The sequence below is a fragment of the Condylostylus longicornis genome, unplaced genomic scaffold (genome assembly GCF_029603195.1).
Source record: "Condylostylus longicornis isolate FDR11 unplaced genomic scaffold, ASM2960319v2 ptg000155l, whole genome shotgun sequence".
NCBI classification, from domain to species: Eukaryota; Metazoa; Arthropoda; class Insecta; order Diptera; family Dolichopodidae; genus Condylostylus; species Condylostylus longicornis.
In genome coordinates, this window is record NW_026578123.1 from 91,245 (window position 1) to 113,955 (window position 22,711).

General features: G+C 28.8%; 1 protein-coding gene across 1 annotated transcript in view; it reads left to right on the forward strand.

Annotated features, from left to right (window-relative positions):
• Positions 1-22,711, forward strand: part of LOC129615955 (neuropeptide CCHamide-2 receptor-like) — an 84,702-nt gene that overhangs the window by 44,077 nt on the left and 17,914 nt on the right. The window contains exons 2-3 of the mRNA XM_055531397.1: positions 4,240-4,629; positions 20,852-21,071. Coding sequence (XP_055387372.1) covers positions 4,388-4,629; positions 20,852-21,071 — 462 coding nt within the window. The 5' untranslated portion in view covers positions 4,240-4,387. The remainder of the gene's footprint in view (positions 1-4,239; positions 4,630-20,851; positions 21,072-22,711) is intronic.

The window sequence follows — 22,711 nt, forward strand, 5'->3', positions numbered from 1 at the left end:
TTTTTTCGAATGCAGCATTGTAAAAATTGAACGTCGAGGCTTAGAAACGGCCATCGGAATAATAACTCCAGAGAACATCGTGGGACGAATGCTAGAGAGCGTGGATAATTGGATCGTAGTAGCGAAATACATAAAAATGTTGTTACGCAAGAAAAAGATGCTGAAATATCTGGAGGAAGCCGACGAGATAGAAACGGCATAATTTAGAATGCGTAAAAATAAAAAAAAAGAAGGATTAAAAAGGAAGATGGGTGTCATCATGAAAGAGAGCAGCACGGTCCAATCTGAAGTAATGCGAAGAGCGGTCCAGGATTGGATCCACCGTGGAATGGTGGTTGTTCTTGTCGGTAGGAGTCCAACAGTATTGAGATGTGCGGAACCATCTCATTCCCCATTAAGGGTTTCACCTACTTCTCCACGTGGAATAAAAAAAAAATTAAGACGATGAATTAAATAATGGTTCACATTTGCAGCTCCTAATTTTCAACAATAAAATTATCAACTAAGATTACCAATTCATCATAATAAAATTTTCGCGAAATTATGGTGAATTTAATGATTATATATAGAAAGAAAATTATTATTAAATCATGGAAAATGTGTTTTACAATTCTTTTTAAATTTAAAAGTCTTTTGGAAGAAAATTTTTCAAAAGAATAACAAAATTTAAATTAAAAAGAGGAAATTTATCGTTTTTTTTTATTCATGTTTTTTCCGTTTTAATATTAAATTTATTATAAAAGTTTTTTTTTCGTCAAAATGAGGTTTATTTTCCCATCTGATTTGTTATACGATAATGTCAAATAAGATTTGATTAAAGAGAATGGGATTGAGCATCAAGGATTACCATTGTGAATGTTCATACATTTTTTTTTATGTTTTATTTAATTTATGTAAATATTTTGTGTCTTTATGGTATTCTGAAGCTTTACACGCATGTTCATGTTTGTTTTAAGTAATGTAATGTGTTATGTATGCAATAAAATTTTGTAAATTGTTGCATGTAATACGAATTCACTATAATTGAAAGAGAGAGAAAAATTCAAATAAACATTTTATAATGGAGAATCAGAAAAAATGTAATTTAACTTATATAATTATTATGAAAGCACATATAAGCTCATATAGACCTAGATATATAACATACAAAATTCCATTGAATTATGGAACATTAAAATTTTTAACCACAATTGCTCAAAATGAAATTCTTGTATAAAAAATTATACATTACAAAATTGTTAAAATTGAATGAGCAGATCATGAGCTCGAGCGAAAATTGTGTAAACATAAAACAGGTGCAACATTTTAAAAAGCCATTGCCAAGTAAGTAATGAAAAAATTTTATAATTTTGAGGTATAACACTTGTGTTTAATTCATAAAATACCACTGTTCAAAAATTTAAATTTTTGCACCTTCTTAGGTTTGCAGTTATAAGATGCACCTTCAAAACAGAACTTAAAAATGATGTGTCTTAGTTTTCAAATATGAGTTTGCCGTCTGTCAAAATCTACGACTTGATATTCTCTTTAAGTTGTTATTGTTGTTGTTTGACCAACATCTTCATGGTGGTTCTCTGCATCTCAATCAGGTTTCTTTGAGCGGTATTAGACAAAATATTGCACTTGCTAAGGTATGAAACGTAATTTTCCATACTGGTTAATTGTAGTTCAAAATGTTTCTTTTATGAATCTGTTCATATACTCATTTAATCATCTTCATTAGAATTCTCCTATAAAACGTTATTATTTTCTATTTCATTCTCATATATTGTCCATTTAAAGTACAATTAGCATTCAAAACAAATAATAGCATTAAGTACTAAAATTACAATTATGAGTTTAAAATATAATTACTCTTTTAATAATAATTACCGCTCTCTGACCAAAATTATTTAATACACAATTTAATTAAATAAAATACTCGCCGTATTTACCGTTATGACAAAAATGTGTAAAATTACAGAAATTTTATTAAGTACATTAAAGAATTTCACTTAACCACACTTTATTTTTCATTTTTATGACATTTCTACTCTCTAAAGTCTCTTAACTTTATAACTACATTCTACATTGTGAAATCTTAATTTTATTTTTTTATTTTTGTTCGAAAAAGAGACTCTAGAGAATAAATTTTTTTTAATGAGTAAAATTTAATTTTCTTACTTAATTAATTTCAACATAAAGACACAAAAGTAATTTTAGGTTTTTAAAAAAAAATAACAATTATTTAAAATTCAACAACACATTTTTGCTTCAAATTTGAGTTAATGAGATTAACAAAGAAGAGAAAAGGCATAAGGTTGACTTTAGAGTTATAAAAATTAAATTAGAGAAAATAACAAAGAGAATAAAATTTTAAGAAAAATTCCTTTAAATGTCTTACGAGTACTTTTTGATTGTCACTCAAGTTTTATGGATGAGTATTTTAAAATCCCGTTAAATATTTTGTTTGTGAGATTTTTATGTTAAATTAAACTTTATTTTTGCTTTAAATGAGAATATCAAAGTGTTTATGATTATGAGATAGAATGTGGTTTGGAAATAATGTATGTTAAACAAACAGTGTCTGGAAAAATCAAGCTTAATAAAATAAAATAAAGCTTAATTTCATAAACCAAAGGGTTCTTTTTTAAAGAAATAGAGTATCTCATTGGCAACTTTGTCATTATAAACGTGAAAACAGAACCGAATGAGAAAGCAGCAACAGCGTTAGATTTCCGTTCTAAACCCAGAAAAAAAACGAAAATCCAAAACAAATTGAACAGTATTTTTCATATAAGGTCTCACACACATGAAAACAAATAATATCAAAAAAAACCTCCAGCAGTAAAATAGAAATTTAGGTTATTTTACCGCCGGAAGTGAACTTCAAGTTACCGCCAAAGGTAATTTCTATTGGTTCTGACCAGTATCTCTTAAATATGTGTCTTCTATATGAATTCGGGCATTTCGTCGCGGAAAATCACTCTTATTCGGTTGTGCCGCGGAAGCACTCTTGCTAAGCTCAAAAAGCCTGTCTTTAAGAAATCATTATTCATCAATTACAAAATTACAATCAATTACGTAATTTTGAAATGAAATTAATGTACTACGCAACTAACCAAAATTTCACTTCAAAACCATAATAGATAGTAAGTATAGAGACTAAAAAAGAGTAATCCTTTCAAAAAGCATTATAGTAAGCAGCATAATCGCATATATGCCATCCAATCCTATTATAAACAACTTAATTTTTACTCTTTGCAAATAATTTTCTCAATATTCTTTTTTTTTTGGCAAATTCTAATCCAATTTATTACATTCGTTTATTTGTTTTTTTTCTTTCTTCCTCTTAAAATCCAATGTCGGTGCACGTAAAAAGGTTTTAGTAGATCCTTTTTCAAAATATCCTTCTCTTAGATTTTTATTCTTAAATTTGCATTATTATGATTTTTACACATTAAGCGGCATTGTTCATTCGAAAAATATATGATGAATTGAATTATCTCATAAATGTCATCATTCATCCACCAACCACTTTGTATTCTTTCCTCTTTGCCTTCCCTGTATTATATATATGTGTTAATATATATATATGTTATTAATACTATAGAGAGAGCCATTCCATTTACTCATTTTAAAACGACATCTATATTTTTATATCATAATTAAAAACTCTTTAACTAAAAGTGTATAAACTTATAGAGCACATTGAGTGGGCAAGATTATCATGATTTTATATTTTTAGTTGCATATAATTTAGAAAATTTTTCAACGACCATATGTTACAAATAATATAAAAAGTATACTTGAAAAAAATACAAAGAAAATAAAGTTAAATAACAAAAAATCGATAAATTTTCTGCAGTGAAAGTTTTTGTTTCTTGAAAGAGAAATAGAAAGTGTTTAAAACTTTTTTAATTTAACAAAATTTAATGGTTTAGAATAAAATAAATAAAATTTCAAAATTTTACTTGCTACATCGTGATTGAATTTAAACAACTGGTTACGTTCCAAATATCTAAAAATTCCAAAGCAGACATAATGCGAAATATAAAACGAAAAATTTCTTTATTTCACATAAAAAAAAATGCTTTTAAGGCGGCAAATAATTTTATGTGAATTACAAATTATTCACATTCTGTGCGCCCCATCCAAGTTTAGGTTAACTATAACTTCCTTTTATATATAAAACTGTCAAATATTCACACAAACATTTTTCTAATCACTCAAACTTTTTTTTTCCTCTTCTCTTTACAGAGTCATCATATTTCATCAATCTACACGAGTAGAATAATTCTTGCTCAAGAATTGAATATTATTCTGATAAAATATTTTCCTAAAACAAATATAAGGAAGAAAAACCCAAAACAAAAACACAGAAACAAAAGAAAAACAAAAAGTAGAAATGCTGGAGGACACGTTAATTACTACAATCAATCAACAGTTGAACATTTCAACTGTAAATAATTCAAATAAAGATTTAGATGAAGTTCAATATACCAGTGATTATGAACCATATGAATCTCGTCCGGAAACTTATATAATTCCAGTACTTTTTTCAATAATTTTTATTGTTGGAGTACTTGGTAATGGTACACTTATTATAATCTTCTTAAGGCATCGTGCTATGCGAAATGTACCAAATACGTAAGTATATATGAGAAGGAATTTTCTTCTTTTATAAAAAAATTATTAAAAAAAATTTGAGGAAATATTGGAAAAATTTATCTTAATTTGCAAAAACGAAAAAAAAATTTAATCATAAATAAAATTTAATCTTATAGAAGAAAATTTTAATGTGAAAAATGAATTTAATTTTTCTTTTGACAGCATTGTTTTTTTTTTTTTTGGATTTTCATCAATTTAATCAAATTTATCTTTAAAAAACCTAATTGACAGTAAAAGGTTTATGAAATTAAATTTTGGAGAAAATTTCACTTTAAAAATACTTAAATGATTTCGAGTTAAAAAAATTACTTTTAGAAATCTTCCATCCTTTACTAGATAATTTTTAATAATGAAAACGAGAATAATTGAACAAAACTATTCAAGTAAAAAATGGTGGTAGGCAGAGGTTTTTGTATCAGTCGCGCGATATGTGTACAAATAATTGATTTTATGAGACAAACAGAGGTGCTTAAAAATAACCTATAACCAATGATTAATATTGAACGGAACGTGGAGAATAATTTGCCCATAATTTGTTCATGTCTCTGTAACATAGTTGATAAAGTCATCCGCCTTAAAAACGGAAGATTACTGCCTCGAGAAAAAAGAAGAAAAATCTTTTAATTATTCTATCTCAACTGCTTTATGAAAGTCTGCTTATGTGCTGATCGCGGTACACTGTTACCCCATCTGTACAATCTACAACTACAAATTATTATTAACTTGCATAGGTAGATACAATTTATATTGTTATTTATATTGTTATTAACTTGTATAGGTATATAGAACGGTGATGGAAGGCTCTGATGGCGGCTGTTACTAGTGACTACTATGGGAGCTGCCATGCTAAGCCGAGGCGGAGCAATAGGAAGTGCCCGTGGTGGAATGAGGAGCTTTGAAGGCTTAGACTAAAGACCAGAAAGCTGTTCAATAAGGCCAAGGCGTCGGGTTCGTGGGAAGAGTATAAAAACTCACTCACGAAATACAATAAAGAAATTAGGAAACCGAAGAGAGTTTCGTGGAGGGCGTTCTACAAAGGCATTGATGAACTCTCCAGCAGTGCACGCCTTCACAGAGTACTTTCCAAAAAGTATGCCAGCGGGTTGGGCCTAATGGAACGGCCTGATGGCTGCATGACTGAGAACGGAAAGCAGACGTTGGAGCTTACGGCGTCAACGCACTTTCCTAACTCGGAGATTCTTCTGAATCACTCAAATGCGGTCATTGAACCGAGGGTATCCTGGCCCAGGAGGGATGACTGGCAACGATCCCGTCTGGTCTTCACGATGGGCAGGGTAAGATGGGCTGTTTCTCTTTCAGGCCCTTCAAATCTCCAGGTGATGACGGGATATATCCTGCATTTTTGCAGAGGGGTTTCCAACATATCGCCAGAGCACTATTGGAAATTTTTCATGCCAGCTATGCGTGGGGTTACATCCCTCAGGTATGGAGGGTGGTTAAAGTGACGTATATTCCAAAGGCGGGTAAGCGACCAAGCCACCACCCAAGGTCTTTCCGTCCAAGCAACCTTACTTCTTTTCTATTGAAAGCAATGGAAAAAGTGATTGATAAATTTATACGGGACGATTCACTGGGAAGCAATCCCTTGCATGAATCTCAGTACGCCTATCAGTCGGGAAGGTCTACTGTACTCGCTCTGCAGAGTTTGGTGGGGGTCCTTGAAAATTCACTGGAAGTGCGGGAGGTGGCAGTTGGCTGCTTCCTTCATATATAGGGAGCTTTTGACAACACCCCACATCATGTCATCTGTGAGTCGTTGCACAAACAAGAGATTGATGCGTTAGGATTATTAAGTCCGCCATAGCTGACGATACACTCTTCATCTCCGCTGCAAAAGGGTGTCCGCAGGGGGGGTTCTTTCGCCCCTCCTGTGGTCCATTGTAGTGGATGATCTAATCGCTGCTCTCGGGGGTTCCAGGGCACGTGTCTGGGGATACGCCGACGATGTGGTCTTCGTCGTACAGGGAAAATTTGAGAGCACTATTTCTAATCTTCTACAGCAAAATTTACGTGTTGTGGAGAGGTGGTACGAAGGCGTTGGGTTAAATATAAATCCAAGCAAGAGCACTTTGGTCGTCTTCACCAGACGCAGAAGCTGGGATAGATTAACGAGCCCAATTCTGTTTGGTGAACGTATTAATTACTCTAGGGAGATGAAGTATCTGGGGTTAAACCTGGATGATCGTCTCTCCTGGAATACCCATATAGATAGATTTCTCGAGAGGGCTACGGCGGCATTGTGAACGTGTAGGAGCTTCATCGGGGGGACCTGGTGAGTCAGTCCCAGGATACCACTGTGGCTATATACGGCTCATCGTCACCTACGCGTCGATTGTATGGTGCCGTAAGGCTCAGCAGGCTAAGCTGGAAAAGCTACAGAGGCTGGCCTGCCGAGAGACCGGGGCATGCGGACGGGTCCAAAACGGAGTCGGGTGTTGGTTCAAGTTGGACACGCGTGTATATGCAAACCTTGACCCGTATTGCACGGTGCTCCAGGCCGAAATATATGCAATAGAGATCTGTCTGAGAATCAATTTAGAAAGAAGGTATAGAAACCGCACCATCTATGTGTTCTCGGACAGCAGGGCTGCACTGCTGGCGCTTCGTTCAGCTCAGGTTACATCCAAACTGGTCTAGGGCTGCCTTGCTGCACTTATGGAATTGGCATCAGAGAACAGAGTCACGCTCATTTGGGTGCCGGGCCATAGTGGCCATTCGGGCAACGAAATTGCCGATGAGCTGGCGCGGAAGTGTTTCTTTCGGCGTATTCCAGAGGATTCCCCGCAGAGTTGCAGAAAATTGGAACGACATAATATGGAATTAAAAAATTAATATGTATTAACGTATAGAAATCAATATAACTACTGTTTACTTTCAATATTCAATATTTTTTACTACGTATATGTCACAAATAACGAGCAATAAATACTTGGTTATACTTTAAAAATAAAAGCATACGTATTTTACTTTTTACTGCACAATCCAGGATTGAACTAATCCCGAAATGTCATCTTGCGGGAAAAATTTTACACTTATTGCTATTGTGAACTAATAACCCGTAGCATTTTATTTAGAAAATCTCATATCGCAGTCTATAAGAACCATCAATAATGCTAGCGACAACTTTTATATGCTCAACTATATCATTATCAGTAAGAAGATCAGGCCTGTAACCTTCCAATTCTTGTAAATGATGAAAAATAATTTACGTTTTTTAAGTAATAATTTAAGTATTTTAACTTATACTATGACCATAATTTACAATACGTACAGATACGGTTACAGTATCCGCGGTTAACATAAAAAATACAACATTTAAAATACTATTTGACCATAATTTTCAATATAATCATAAAACAAATTTAAAAATCCTTAAGAAAATAATTTCATTGAAAAATTTTTCAAAAAAGAAGTTCAATTTTACTTTATTAAACACACACGGACAGAAGAAAAAAGGAACTTTTCAAATGTTACCCTATATCCGAAATTGCAAACAAATTAAAATTTTTGCTTCATCAGTTTTTTTTTTTTTGACAAAATTTTATTTTATTTCATTACACTTTAGAGGTTTCAATTAAAAAAAAAAATCTAAGTTTCAATTTTCTTATGAGAAACTTTTTAATTAAACTTTCTTTTGAATTCATTTTGTGTCGCAACTCCATATGGTAGAAAAAATTTTCAATTTAAAATTTTATTCTTGAATTTTAATTAAAATTTTTTTTATATTTGTATTTATTTTATTTTAATTTTATATGTCCTTTTAAAAGGAATTATTGCTTACAAAAAGTACTTACGAAAACAACAGTCGCATTAAAATTCAATTAGAATTTTCAAGGGACCAGCTAATTGCATTATGGTATCTCAGATTTTAAATTATAGAAAATTGAAACATATTATTCATTTGCTAATCATTTTTCTCCTCCAATTTAATATCAAATGTTCTAGGTTCCATAATGAAAGCTGGGAAAATCGGGCTCTGCCCAGTGCAGATTTTGCGGGGGTGGTGATGAGACTTCCGTGCACGTACTTTGTGACTGTCCGGTACTAGCTGTCTGGCGGCGCAATTGTTTTAGACAGGGTTTCTTAAATGTTCGGGAACTGCTGTCTAACTCCCTTAGGGATATCTCCGGTTCCATACTTGGAACGGGGATATTGTAGGAGGGGCATGGGGAGGCTACAATAAGTCGCGAATGGCTGCGGTGGCCCGTGGGATACTCCTGCCCCACTCGGCTCCCTTAAAAAATCTACAAATCTAGTCTTACAGGAATGAAGTATCCTGTAAGACTGAATGGGAAAGAGGCAGGAGTTCCCCTGTTATACCATGTGATTTCATTATAAATTACAAATCCTTATAGGTACTTTCCATTCTTTGTAATTGTAAATGTACTCTTGAATGTATCAGACGTGATCCTGAAAACTGAATTTGTACTGATCATAGAATCCTTATTATTTTAAGCAAAAAAAATTTGAATTTTCAATTTATTCTAATCAAAAAAATTATTGAAATGTGAACAAAATATTTCATATTTTTTTTTTTCGTTTTAATTATACAATTTTCCTGTGATTCTATCTTAACAATTAATGTATATAGTGAAACAAGTGAACAGATGTGAAAGTTATTGAATTTGAAAATTTCATTTATTGATGGCTATGACTTAAACAAAATTTATCATTAGAACTACTTTCAATTGTTATTGGTTGCCGTATCAAAAAAAAACAAATTTTAATTAATAAATAAAAGTTTAAGTACTACCTCATGTTTTATTTCTCCTTCCAAAATAAAAACTTACTGGAGCAGTTGCTTACAATTTCAAACATTATAAACCCGGCTTAAAACTAGGAAGAAATAAATTCTTACCGAAATATACTTTTCAATCTCATACATTTCATTTAATTTTCAAATGAAAAGGTTTCAAGACTCAAAATTTTTTTCCTGTCAAAGATGCTATCGAATTCCGCCCTACTGTTGGTTAAAATTATGTCAATAAAGTCAATTGAGAATTTCCTTAATTTTATGACTTCGACGTTTACTTGACGTCTTCTATTGAATTCGGCACTGACGGGAAAACTACAGAGAAGGGATATTAGAGCAATTTACAAACTCGACCCGAATATGAAGAATTAGAAACAATTTAGGAACTTTGAAAAAAAACAATATTTCGCAAAAAAATTAAATAGTGTTCGTAAACAAAACAAAATCTTTCCGGAACTTTCAAAGTTACTAACGTAAAGTTTACTTATTTCAACACAATTTGCTTCCCAGCGGAACGAACTGGAGACCTATTATTGTTCAGTTATTGTTAATTTCTTTTCTTAGCTCTTATTTTTAATTCATACTTTTAATTTACTAAGACTCAAATTTATTGATTCATAAGCATTAAAATTCGCAAAAACTATAGAAAATTAATATTTTTTCTTAAAATAAGTCCATTAATCTTCTAATTAATATTCAATTGAAAAACTTGGACACATAATATTTATTTTCCATCTAAATTTTTAATATTTTCGAAAAAACAAAAATATTACAACAAAATTGAAAATTATTTATTAATATTAGGAGATAGAGGGAAATAAGAAAATTTATGCAATTTATATGTAAGTACATATTGTAAAAGCTGTCCATTACAAATGAAAAACCAAAAAAAAAATGTTCTCATGTTCAAAGATCAACAATTTTAGATTGTATATAATAAACAAACAACAAAATAAACATGCTTATACAAGCATACATATATGGCCAAACGAACCGTGAACATACATACATACATAATATTCTACAAGCACCTTATAAATACTCGGGTTGGTAAGATGTGTATATGTATATGAGAGGTTATATGCTTGAAATATATTATAATGGATAACGCTTTTTAAGGAATAACAATTTAAGACATACAAGTAAGTGCTTTCTTATTTCAAGGCAATAATTCTTATTGACAGTAACAGTAAAGTGAAAAAAAAAATAAATGTGAAAAAGTAAATAAAGATATGTTAGGTTCGCATACATACAAACCTTGCTTTATCACAGATAATAAATGGAACAACATAAATTGAAAAAATTTTTGTGTAATGCGAGACTGAACGATTTTAATTCTATGAAATACAAGAAAATAAATAAATAAAATAAATAAATAAAAAAATATTTTAGACTAGGGTAGTGGGGCTTTTCGATTTAACACTGAAATTCAATAATCTACTTTAAACCCCCCTATACAGAGGAGGCCTTCAATTTACAATTTCTTAAATTTTTAATTCTTAATATTTATTTTTTGTTTTCTATCATTTAATACAAAGTAAACAACAATAAACTGTCGGTGATTCTACGATTAACCTAGCATTAATATGTGTATGATCGAGTACGTAACATAAATAATACAATTTTATATTTCAACAGTTTTGTTTTTGCTTTACCTATAACGATGCTGGGTCATTGACCTTTTTTCTCAGAATAGATAAAAAAAAAACAAATTTAAAAATTAAGTATTCGCGATTTTGGGAAACTTTTAGAAATTTTACTTCAATTTCAACACTAGGTGAGACTAAATTAAGCTAATGCGCCTATCCCACTTATCTAGAGCATCTTGAGCCGTTGTTGTCTTCTTTCCCCCTCACATATTTAAACTAAGCTGAAAACTTCAAAAAATGGTTAGGGTGCTCTGAGAGGAGTGAAACTTTAGAAAATTTGTGCCTGAATTTGGTCAAATTCGGACATGAACATAATGTGTCATCGTTTTTTTCTTTTTCTCATTGCTGCAGTCTTTAAACACTTCGTTTGCTTAGTGAGTCTCTAAACACTCCGTTTGCTTACTCAGGTTCTGCTTTTTTTTTGAAAATGATTTCTTAAATATGTGCCCTCTCATTGGGTACATGCCGTTATTGAAGCAACGCAGCCGGAAAATTTCTGTAATTTGGGTTAAATGACCTTCCAATAATCACAGTGAAGTCTTTTATAAAACTTAACTGAGAACATTTAAAACTTAATTGAAAATAATTGTTTATTGAGTTGGTTCGAAAACAAATCTTCGCTTTTTTTGATAGAAAAAAGATGGCAACTCTTAGCGGTTGAATCTATATATCTTCTTCCCTTGTAAATTGGCAAGTTTCTTAAACTGAACTAACTCTAATATAGGCACATTTAAAAATATTTGATTTCTGAATAAAATTTCCTTTTTCGAACATTTCCGTTTCGCGTACGTTGATACAAAACGTTTTTGATTAAATTTCGTTTGAAAATTTCCCATAAATTTTAATATTTCGGCTTACACACACATTTTACACAATATTTTTACATCATTAAAAAATAAAGAAAATTTAAACAATTTTATAAATAAATTTTTATAATACCGAAACCACAATATTGTGCAGTAATATTAAATTTTTTTTTCACTTCAATTTAATCTTTAGAATTCTTAAGCTTTTGAGAAACGATTGAAAAATTAAAATAGATTTTGTCTTTATTATTGTAAACAAATTGCAAGCTGGTTCCATTACTCGTGTATTGTAAGTAAAAATGTAAACATATCTGCAAGTAAATATTAAAAAAAAAAATCATAAAAATATTTTCAAGAATTCGCAATATTTCGTGATATTTTTGTTTTATTATTTTTCTTTTTGAATAAAGAATATCCTTAAAATTCATTTTACGTATGCGGGTTTATATATGTACAATGTACAAATAAGCATTTCTCCTTTCTCTTTTTGAACAAATATTTTAAAAAAATTGTGACAAGTAATGAGAAGCCTCCATACATTTAATCGAAAGTCATTACGGCAATGATCCTTTTATACACACTCTATAGCATACCGAACTACTTGAAAACGGCTCGAAACTAAATGAACCAAATATCATTAAATACTTTTTTTAAAAATGTTTTCCGAAATTGCACTCTAAGCAAGTAAGAGAACCCAGCCACCGCAGTACTTCGCGGTTTATTGTGACTCCTGGTGCCTTTATACTATCACTGTTTTAAATACAAAAGATATCTCGAAAGGAATTGGAAAGCCGTTCCCGAATGTTAAGCAAACCACGTTCGAATGAATTCGGATATTAGTACCAGGCATTCGCAAAGGATATATAAAGGATACAGAAGCTACACAAGAGTAAGCCCGACTTTATATCTTATCAGACAAGAGGTCAGCCGTACATTTCTTCTGCATCAGGTTGTTGCCCGTATTTTCTACTATGGCCGGACGAATAATAGTAATGGGACCAAATGAGAATTTTCACAAGTGTACTGTCGGGCGATTGTAAAGCACACTTCAGCAAATTCTTCAAAAACTGGAATATTTATTCATAATATAAGTGATTACTTGCTATATTACAGCGATGGAATTGCTCACTGGCAAGCTCCACAGACTTGATGAAAATAAGTGCTATTACATTATATTTCTCTCTTAGAAAAAGGTCATAAAAAATTCTCACCGTGCATCGTTAATACCATTGTCTGCGTATATGTACAGAATGTTTTCCAAAGCCACATTTGAGGACAAATTACCGATTAAATAACATTTTAAAAATACCTATGTAATTGTATTGGAACTTTTATCATGACACAATTATACACTTAGAATTTCATATTTACATTATACGCACAACAGAATAATATTAAAATTTTTCCACGAAATACCAAAATGCGGGAATATTTTTATTTACACAAATGTGGACTTTTATTTGCTGTTGCGATACCTACACAGAACAAAATATAAGAAAATCAAATGAAATGAACGGAAGGAAATTTTCTTTCACCTTTAAGCATTTCATTCAATTTCAAACACACAGTATAAATTTATGTATTATGTATGTGTGTATAGATTTAAGATATGAAAATAAAATATTATGACTTCTAATTTTAATAAAAGAATTCATTTTGTTTTCTTTGATAAAATTGAACGATAAGTTAATATTGTGTACACTTTATACAAATTCAATTGCTGTTATTAAGGTAATTATCATAAATAACAAATTTCAAGACACGATTATCATAATTTTCATAATACCTTTTGAAATGAATTAATGCTGTTGATTTCTGTAGGTGAAACATTTATTATATTTAAATAAATTAAGTTAAATATAAATTTGAATTTTATTGTGAATAAAAAATTCAAAATTTTTTTTTTTGCACCCAAAACAAAAAATTTTAAATCTTTTAAATTTAATTTAAAACAAAATCGTATTCCTTTTTTTAATAAAAAATATTGTTCTTTAATATTTTATTATGAGTTTATTGTGAATTTATTGTGAGTTTATTATGATTTTATTATGAGTTTATTATGAATTTATTGTGAATTTATTGTGAAATTGTAAAAACGTTTAATAAAATTTGTAATGAATTTTTTCTCTGTAATTGAATTTTGGTATAAAAAAAACCATAATTTAAATTACGAATTGAAATTAAATTGAAGTTTATTGAAAAAAAAAAAAATTAAAAACTGTTGTTGAATTGTTAACAAGGCCGAAATTACGTCAAGATTTACAAAGTCTTTATGTCACAATTTATGACATGGTAGAAATGGTTTCGGCACTTATTTAAAATATAATACAATTCAGAATAATATTTAAAATTTCAGAGTCATTGAAATAATTATTCCACATAGCTCATAATTAACACGTTTTTCATAGCACGAAATTGATATTGTGTTAGGGGGCTAAACAATAAACCAATATTGGAATTACCCTACTTCGTTGTAATGAAAAATCTTGAATTAAAATCTATGACTTTATTCTTAAAATCATGAAAATATTTTCAATCAAGATCAATGCAAATTGGAATTTTCAAAAATGTCTAACTCTCATTCAAGTTCAAGTTCAACAGCATATGATGTTATGCTTTAAGAGCTCGAATAATTGAATTTAAAAGTCCAACAAAAAAAAAAGTTATTTAATGTTAATTATTTAAAAGGACTTCAAAAATTTTTTGTCTATGAAAAATATTACGTGACTTAGAAATTATTATGAAACCTGAATACAAATTAGGAAAAAAAATGCAATTGAACCATATAGAATTTCTTTGAACTTATTGTTCGGTAGCTCTATATTAACATAACTTTTTCAAGTTTTGAAAAGATATAAACAAAGAGAGATTTATAATTAAGACGATTATTGGTAATTACTAATTAAAGATTGCTACCATTAAAACAATAAATTAAATGAGCTCTCTATGACTTGTTATAGCAATTACAATATAATTTTATAGCTTTGTTCATTTAATTTTATTGAAAATTCTACTTTAAATTAATTAGTACATTAGATAGTTAGAGACAGGATATGGCACACTCAACGCTATTCAAAGCACATGATAAATCCATCCTAGTCGCTTGACAAAATTCAGCTGATCACCCACAGTCGCCCCCGAAAGCTCATCCAATTCAATCAAATCGATATCCTTCCCAAAATCATCTTCTCTCCCTCATCAGAGCAAAGTAGTCGTATAGCACTTTGATTTAGTCAAAAAATTTTCTGATAGCAACACATGTTTAACCCTAGCTTCCAATAATTATATTAATTTCTCAATAAATAAAATATTCACAATAATACAACAAATATCACCAGAATTTGTAAAGATTTAAAATTTTTCAATTTAAAAAAAATTACACTAGTTAATCTTTATTTTAACTCGCCTTCATCATGTTAAAAGGATTTCATTAACCCCAAAGAAACTCTTCAAAAAAAAAAAAAAATAAATCGAGGAATAAAAAAATTCGAAATTAAAAAAATTTTTATATGTAATTTTCTATCATTGGGACTTTAATATTCGAAATTTTTTATTTATTTTATTTAAGCACTTTTCTAAGAAAAAAAAAATATACTGATTAATTTGTCTCCTCCGCCCGTAAACAAAACTTCTATACACTTAAAAAAACAAAACTTTTAAAAATTTCGAACACATGTAAATCTTAATGAAGAAATAATTTTTTTGGAATAAAATTTCAAGTTATTCAAGTTACGGTTCCATAAAACCGTGAAAATTAAAGTTTTCGAAAACTTACAGTGCTCAAAATCATACCTAGTTTGTGAATTATGAAGGGCGATACTCTATATCGTGTACATCATCATAAACTATTAAGAAACAGCATAAACTGTTGAGGTGTTTATTACTATTTTAAAAGTAATTATTCTGCTACACGTAAACTCTTATTTTGAGTCATAAACTTTATCACCATGTTCTAGCAAAATAGAACAAAAATTTCCGTTCAACTTTTCTCTCTCACTCTCTCTCTCTCTCTCTAGATTAGTTAATTTTTGTAAGATTTTCATTTTCTAATTCAAAATATCCTTTTACAGCTTAACTAATTTTAAATGGCACTTTTATTATAGTCTAGCATTAATTTATTATAATCATTTCAATATTTCTCCTAAATTTATGCAATTTTTTCCCCTGAATTTATGCAATTAAACGCTGCTTTTATTATTTCAAAATAGACGTTTCGAAACATAATTTTCTAGAATGAAATTTGCTATTTCACAAAAATTTACTTTGATCATCTCTATATCACAATCTATACTCACCATAATAAAGAAGAAACAAAAAACAATTAGTTGAGAAAGAAAACTTGTGAGTGAAAATATGAAGGACAAAATGTCGATAAACTTTTTGTTATTTTTTTTTATATTAAAAATTCTTAATAAATTCTTATATATTAATAATTTTTTTCATAATAAATCAAAAGTTATGACTTCCGAACAAAATCAAAATTACATAAAATCATATTTGTAAGTAATTACACTTATAAACACACTAATATTCACAGATATTCTCCAACTTAAAATAAAAAATGAAACTTTAATAAATTTTTTTAATTTTATTAAGAAAATCCCAATGAACAAAGTATTATTTCTGGATCTTTTCTGGAAACAAAAGAAAAACCACAAAAAGTCCAAACTTAACAAAAGTTTTTGTTATGTAGAAAACCAAAAAAATTGAAACTCTTTGGAAAGGTAAAGTTTATTTTACCCAACAGCAAAAAAAATTTTTTTATGTGGCAAAAAAACAAAAAGAAAAATTTCCTCTTTTCTAAAAGTACTAAAAGATCCCAAAAAAAAAAAAAAATACAAAACGAAACCCCTTCAGTTAGAAATTAGCATTATTTATAAATTTTATATTTATGTTTTCGTCTACCGTGTTTTCCCTAGTAACTGTTTAAGTACCTCTATGTATATGTAATCAATAATTATGTATAGGCCAAAATAAATATTTGTAATACTGTAAAACACATGTACAGGGTATTTTATTAGTGTATACTTGATAAACAATACCAAATTTTCTTGAAAACAAATTTGATAAATGTTTCTCTAGGATTTGATAAATTCTAAGAAAAGGAAAACAAAATAAAACAAAATTGGAATCCAGATAAGTGAGCGAAAAATAAGGAAGCAAGATAAATGCACAAAAATTACCAGGGTAAACATAAAAATCCCACTATCGGACATATAAGGTATTTGGATTTTTAAAAATGATTAATAAATTAAATATTCACACCGTACTCCTTGTTCACTCAACGGGATCACTCACGGAAAAAAATATTCACTTTAAATTTTAATTTGCTCGAAATTAAATTTTGTGTTACTTTTCTTATATAAAAGAAAATTAGAAGAGTATTTTATATTATACACAAATTTTAAAATATCAAACATAAACATGTCTATCAAACATGTATTATTTAAGACGAAAAATTCAAATTGTGAATGAAATCACAAAATTTTAATTACATATTTGAACAAAGTGACAATTATAATTTAAATAGCATTCTAATTAAAAATGTCTTCTCCTGAATTCTATACATCTGTTTTATATTTGAACAGTTTTAATCGTATCATACAGTTGTATCATACAGTATTATATGAGTATTTTTAAATTATGCTCATTTTTAATTTCTTCAATCGTTGAGTAAATTTCGCTTACTTGATATTTTGTTCAAAAGCCTTATTCTTATTAGAAAGCCTCGTATTAGTCCGAGTTAAAGCTTTAATATAGAAAATATATAATTGAAATATTTGTTGGAAATGTTTGATACTAAAATGTTATTTGTATGAACAGCAAAATAAATTTAAAATTTTCAATAATAAATTATTAAAGTTTTCCCATTAAGTGTTATAAATTTTTAATTTATTTTGTTTTGCTCCACCATTTTTAGTCAAATTACGAGTATATTCAATTATTACAAAAAAAACAAATAGCCAATATTCGGAGAAATTATTGACATTTTATTATTTTTTTATTTCACATTCCAATGTCGGGAATTTTTAAATTTAATATCATGTTAATCATGTTATTTATTTTAATAAAAATGTCAATATAAAAATATTAAATTTAATAGGTTTCCAAAAATAAATATGCACAAATATTTTTTATTTTGCAATGAATGGCATGACGTAAAGGCCATATCAAACCATACTCGTAGTACATTCTGTGGTTTTGTATTATAGCCCTTCTGCTGTCATTTCAACACACCCCTGCCAATATTTTTTTCTGAATTTATAGGTGGTTTTTATGTTAGAGAATAATTTTTCAAAAATGAAAGAATATTTTCAATTTTCAACTTTCATTCAAGTTATTTCTAGTGGTTTCTGGGTTAGAAGTTTAAGTACCTACTATATATACTTATTAAGTTGTTATGATGGCAAATAATTTACTTGTATATTTTATGAGAGTATGTACATCTTGTCGTAGTACGAAAATTTTTTGTAAAGTTTTACTTTATTACTTTTATTTTTCTATAATATTAAAAATTCTTTTAGGAAGTCATAAATATGTTGAACGAATAGAAAATTTATTTTGGGGATTACCCTGCATCAATATTTTCTATGTATGTATGTATTGAAAAATAAAAGTTATCCTTTTTGAAACTTAAATTATAGAAATATGAATATTAGTTCCTGTATATTGGAATAGCTTTAGAAATTTGTCGTTTTTTTTATTTTGTGAAAGAGAGAGATAATAAATTATAATAAAAGGTTACCCATGATTAGGTTGTTCACTTTAGGTTTTTTTTTTTTGCCTTTTTTATTACAGTAAAAGCAGAAAATGTGATCATTTAAAAAAGGACGAAACATAACTATGTATACCTAAATATTTCGTGTTTATGTAAATGTATGTATGAATATGTTTATTAAAAAATAAATATTTCTATAAAAGATTATCTTTATGAAATGACCCCATCATAATGTATTTACAATATTCTGTTTACCATGACTATTTTTTTATTGTACTCGTATTCCGAAAAAAAATGATGTTCATAAATTTGTTTTTGATGGCGCCATATTAAAAGATTAAAAAAATTTTTTATATAAGTAGACAATATTCTTGTGACTCATTGATTTTCTCATAAAAAAATTAGAATTATAAAAAAATACTATGAAATTATAATTTCCTCATTATGAGTATAGGCTTTTGTTTTTTTTAAATTTTCCTTAGAAAATTGAAAATCATAGGTTTGAAATCAGTTGATAAAAGGTTTGTGTTAAAATTTTCAATTTTTTTTGATAAAATTTTTTATATTCTATGGAAGATGGTGATTTAACAAAATATTTAACTGATGATCCGTTAAAAAATTTTGCAGGGTCATGGGGCAGAATCGTATAGAGTCAAAATTTAATGGTTGAAATAATAATTAAAAGTGAATACAGCTATTTTATGTCTTCCATTGAGGGTTTACATGGTGTGTCTCACTTCAAGAGAAATCATACTTTCATTGCGGGGTTATGAAAGTATAATCTTCATAATTTTGAGCTGTTTTTTCAATTATATTCAAGAATAGTTCACATCAGCACGATTATTTATCAAATTTATTTATCAAATTAAAATTACTTGGATTTCTAGGTATATGATATATTTTCCAACTAGTTTATCAAAAGTTTTCAAGGAAAATTATTTGGCTGTAATGTGACTGCCCGAAAAATCTTAAACTAATTCTGATCTTGGGTTCAATTTCTCTCTCTTCAATAATTCATAATAGAACCGTCATGTGAATTTTGAAAAATATTTAGAAAACTTTTTCGATATAGAAACTCAAATTTATTAAGAAATATTTTTGGCATTTGTGTGGCATTTTACTTAGAAATATTTTTTATAACCACACCATTACAATTTTTATAATTTCATAAAAAATTTTTGCAACATAAATACTTTAATAAATCACAATTTCATCTTTTCATTTTCATCTATTTAATTTTAATTATAATAACTTTTTCCTTTATGGTAACAGCAAATAAAAATAAAAAATTCTCTTTTATAATTTTTGTCTTGAAAAATTAAAAAAACAAAAATCTTAAATTCAAATTCAATAAAATTTTTTATAATAAAGTCAAAGTCACAAAAATAATTATTGAATAAGAAATCTTTTGATTCCCTCCGGCATTACAATAAAAATAAAAACTGAAGCAAAAAATTTTATCCTTTTCAAATTAGAAAAACGGCGTTAGACTACAGAAATCCTTTTTATTTTTTCTTGTAAATAAATTAAAGGCGCAAAAAAAAAAATCTCATTAGGATACAAGATTTTTCTTTATTTTCAATATACTCGTATTTTGTACAAAATCAGTTAAATTCAATAGAATTTAACATCCTTTTTTTTTTATTTTCATCACATCAAAAGTATAAGAAGAAAAATATTCCTATTTCTTGTGTATGTGCGGGTGTGTATGCGTACACTCAATTGAACATAGAAAATAAATTAAAATCTTATGCATCTCATTGATAATATAACAGTTCTCTTCTCATTAATAAAAAAAAAAAATTGAAAATCAATAAAGATTTGTTGCCTTCACATATCTTTACTAACGCAAATCTTTTCAATAATTACACATGATTCTTACAATATAAAAGAAAATTAAATTATTTTTACTTTTTTTTTGCCTTTCCAAAGAACAAAACCTCATTCTTTAAAATATTTTTTTAATGTGTTTTAAGAGAAAAGAATACTGCCACAATTTGTTGGAAGAAAACAGAAAAATAAAAAACAAATTAATTACAAAAATAGATTTTTCCATTTTATATTTAAACAACGGAGTGTGGGGAGAGGGCGCGGGGCAAATAAAAATAAGTTAAGATTTATTACATTTTCTCTAATCGATTGTGTGTGTTTCTGTACTTTAATGTATTAAATTAGCCCTCCATCTTGTACAATCTATAATATAATTTTAAATTTTATTTATTTATTTTTTTTTTTCTAATTAATTGTATTTTAGATATATTGTATCATTGGCATTGGCTGATCTATTGGTTATATTAATTTGTGTTCCATTAGCATCAATTATTTATACATTTGAATCATGGCAATGGGGTGTTGCATTATGTCGAATATCAGAATGTGCTAAAGATATATCAATTGGTGTTTCAGTATTTACATTAACAGCATTATCAGCAGAACGTTATTGTGCAATTGTAAATCCACTTAGAAAATTACAGGTAAATTATATAATTACTACAGCTATATTCAAAAGATTTAATTCAAAAACAAATTTTATGTAATTACGATTAAATTTGGTGAAAAATAATTAGAAATCCCGTAAACATATCCGGTTGTTTTTAATTGTTTTATTATACAAATGCACTATTTTTATAAGCTTATTTTCTAAAGTGAATACCTACCAGTTATTTATGCATTACCAATTACTCGTATGTATTTACAGTAAAAATTGAAACCGCCTAAAAGTATGCAACATAGTAAAAACTTTATTTCTATAGCAATTCTATAAATAATTTTTTAATTTTTATTATCAAATTACGGGACAAAAATAAAAAAAAAATTTTGTAATTTGCAATTGTTTTACTTTCAATTGTATTCAGCCGTTGAACAATGAGGCAATAAAGATTTTTTTTTCTAAAATTTTTTTCACAATGTGCGTTTACATAAGACTATTGTTGTTGTTGTTTGTTAAAAAAAAATTGTTCTAATTAGTTTCAATTTGTCCATCAATGCGGCTGATTACAAATTTTGGAAAAAAATTCCTTCAAAAATTTTACCCTAATTGGGAGAGTATAAAACTCAACATAGTCCTTAAAAATGCTATTTTCTAAATGAACTTTTTTTCCTAAATGTATGCAAAAAATACTTGTAACCAATTCATATTTTTTAACGAAAATGTACTTTTTTAGAAATCTAAGATTTCTAAAGTTAATTTAAATTTTCTATTTCCTTTTACTTGTCGTTTCAGAGCAATTCCAATTCCTATAAACTATATACACTTTTTCTTTTTCCTTTTAAATTTAATTTAAATTAATTGAATTTACTTAAGAACAAAACAATATTAGAATAAGAAATGTTTAGAAAGGTTACCGTTTATTTTGAGGCATCGATTCATTAATCGACATAATGTGATCTTATTAATTTAGTCATCTCGAACGGAATGTTCCGTAATAAATTTGATTATGAAAGCGTCAAATGATGAATTTTAATTAGAATTAATTATTGTTAAAGAAACGTTTTGGCAAGTTCAAGCAATTTGCTGCATTTTTTCTTAGTTAAATTTTATTTATACACAATAGAATGCAGAAATTCGAGCGGGGTCACTCAATAAAGTCTCTATGAGTCCTGTGGGCCAACTTTCACTCTGCTTTGTCCTCACCAGAGAGAAGTCGGTAAGTCACTAGCCGAGCTTTCTTCACTATATGGAGGTGCAGTGGGGGCAACCCAATCATCACCTACAACGCAGCGGTACGAGCCGTTCGCATTGTACCGGTCACTCCCAGAAGGACCGACCTCTGCAGCTTTTCCAGCTTGGCCCGCACACCCGCTACACCATACAATTGACGAGTAGGTGACGATGGTTCTAGCAAGGACCATATATAGCCACTGTGCTATTCCGGGAGTGATCTCCCAGGCCCCACCGATGAAGCTCCTACACGTCTATAAGGCCGCCGTAGCCCTCCCTATAACTCTATCCATATGGATCTTACAGGACCGGCGATCATTCATGGTTACCCCAAGATACCTCACCTCTCTAGAGTAGCTAATACGTTCACCAAACAGAATTGGGCTCGTAATTCATCCCTGCCTGGTGTCTGATGAAGGAAATCAAAGTGCTCTTGCTCGTATTCATATCTAA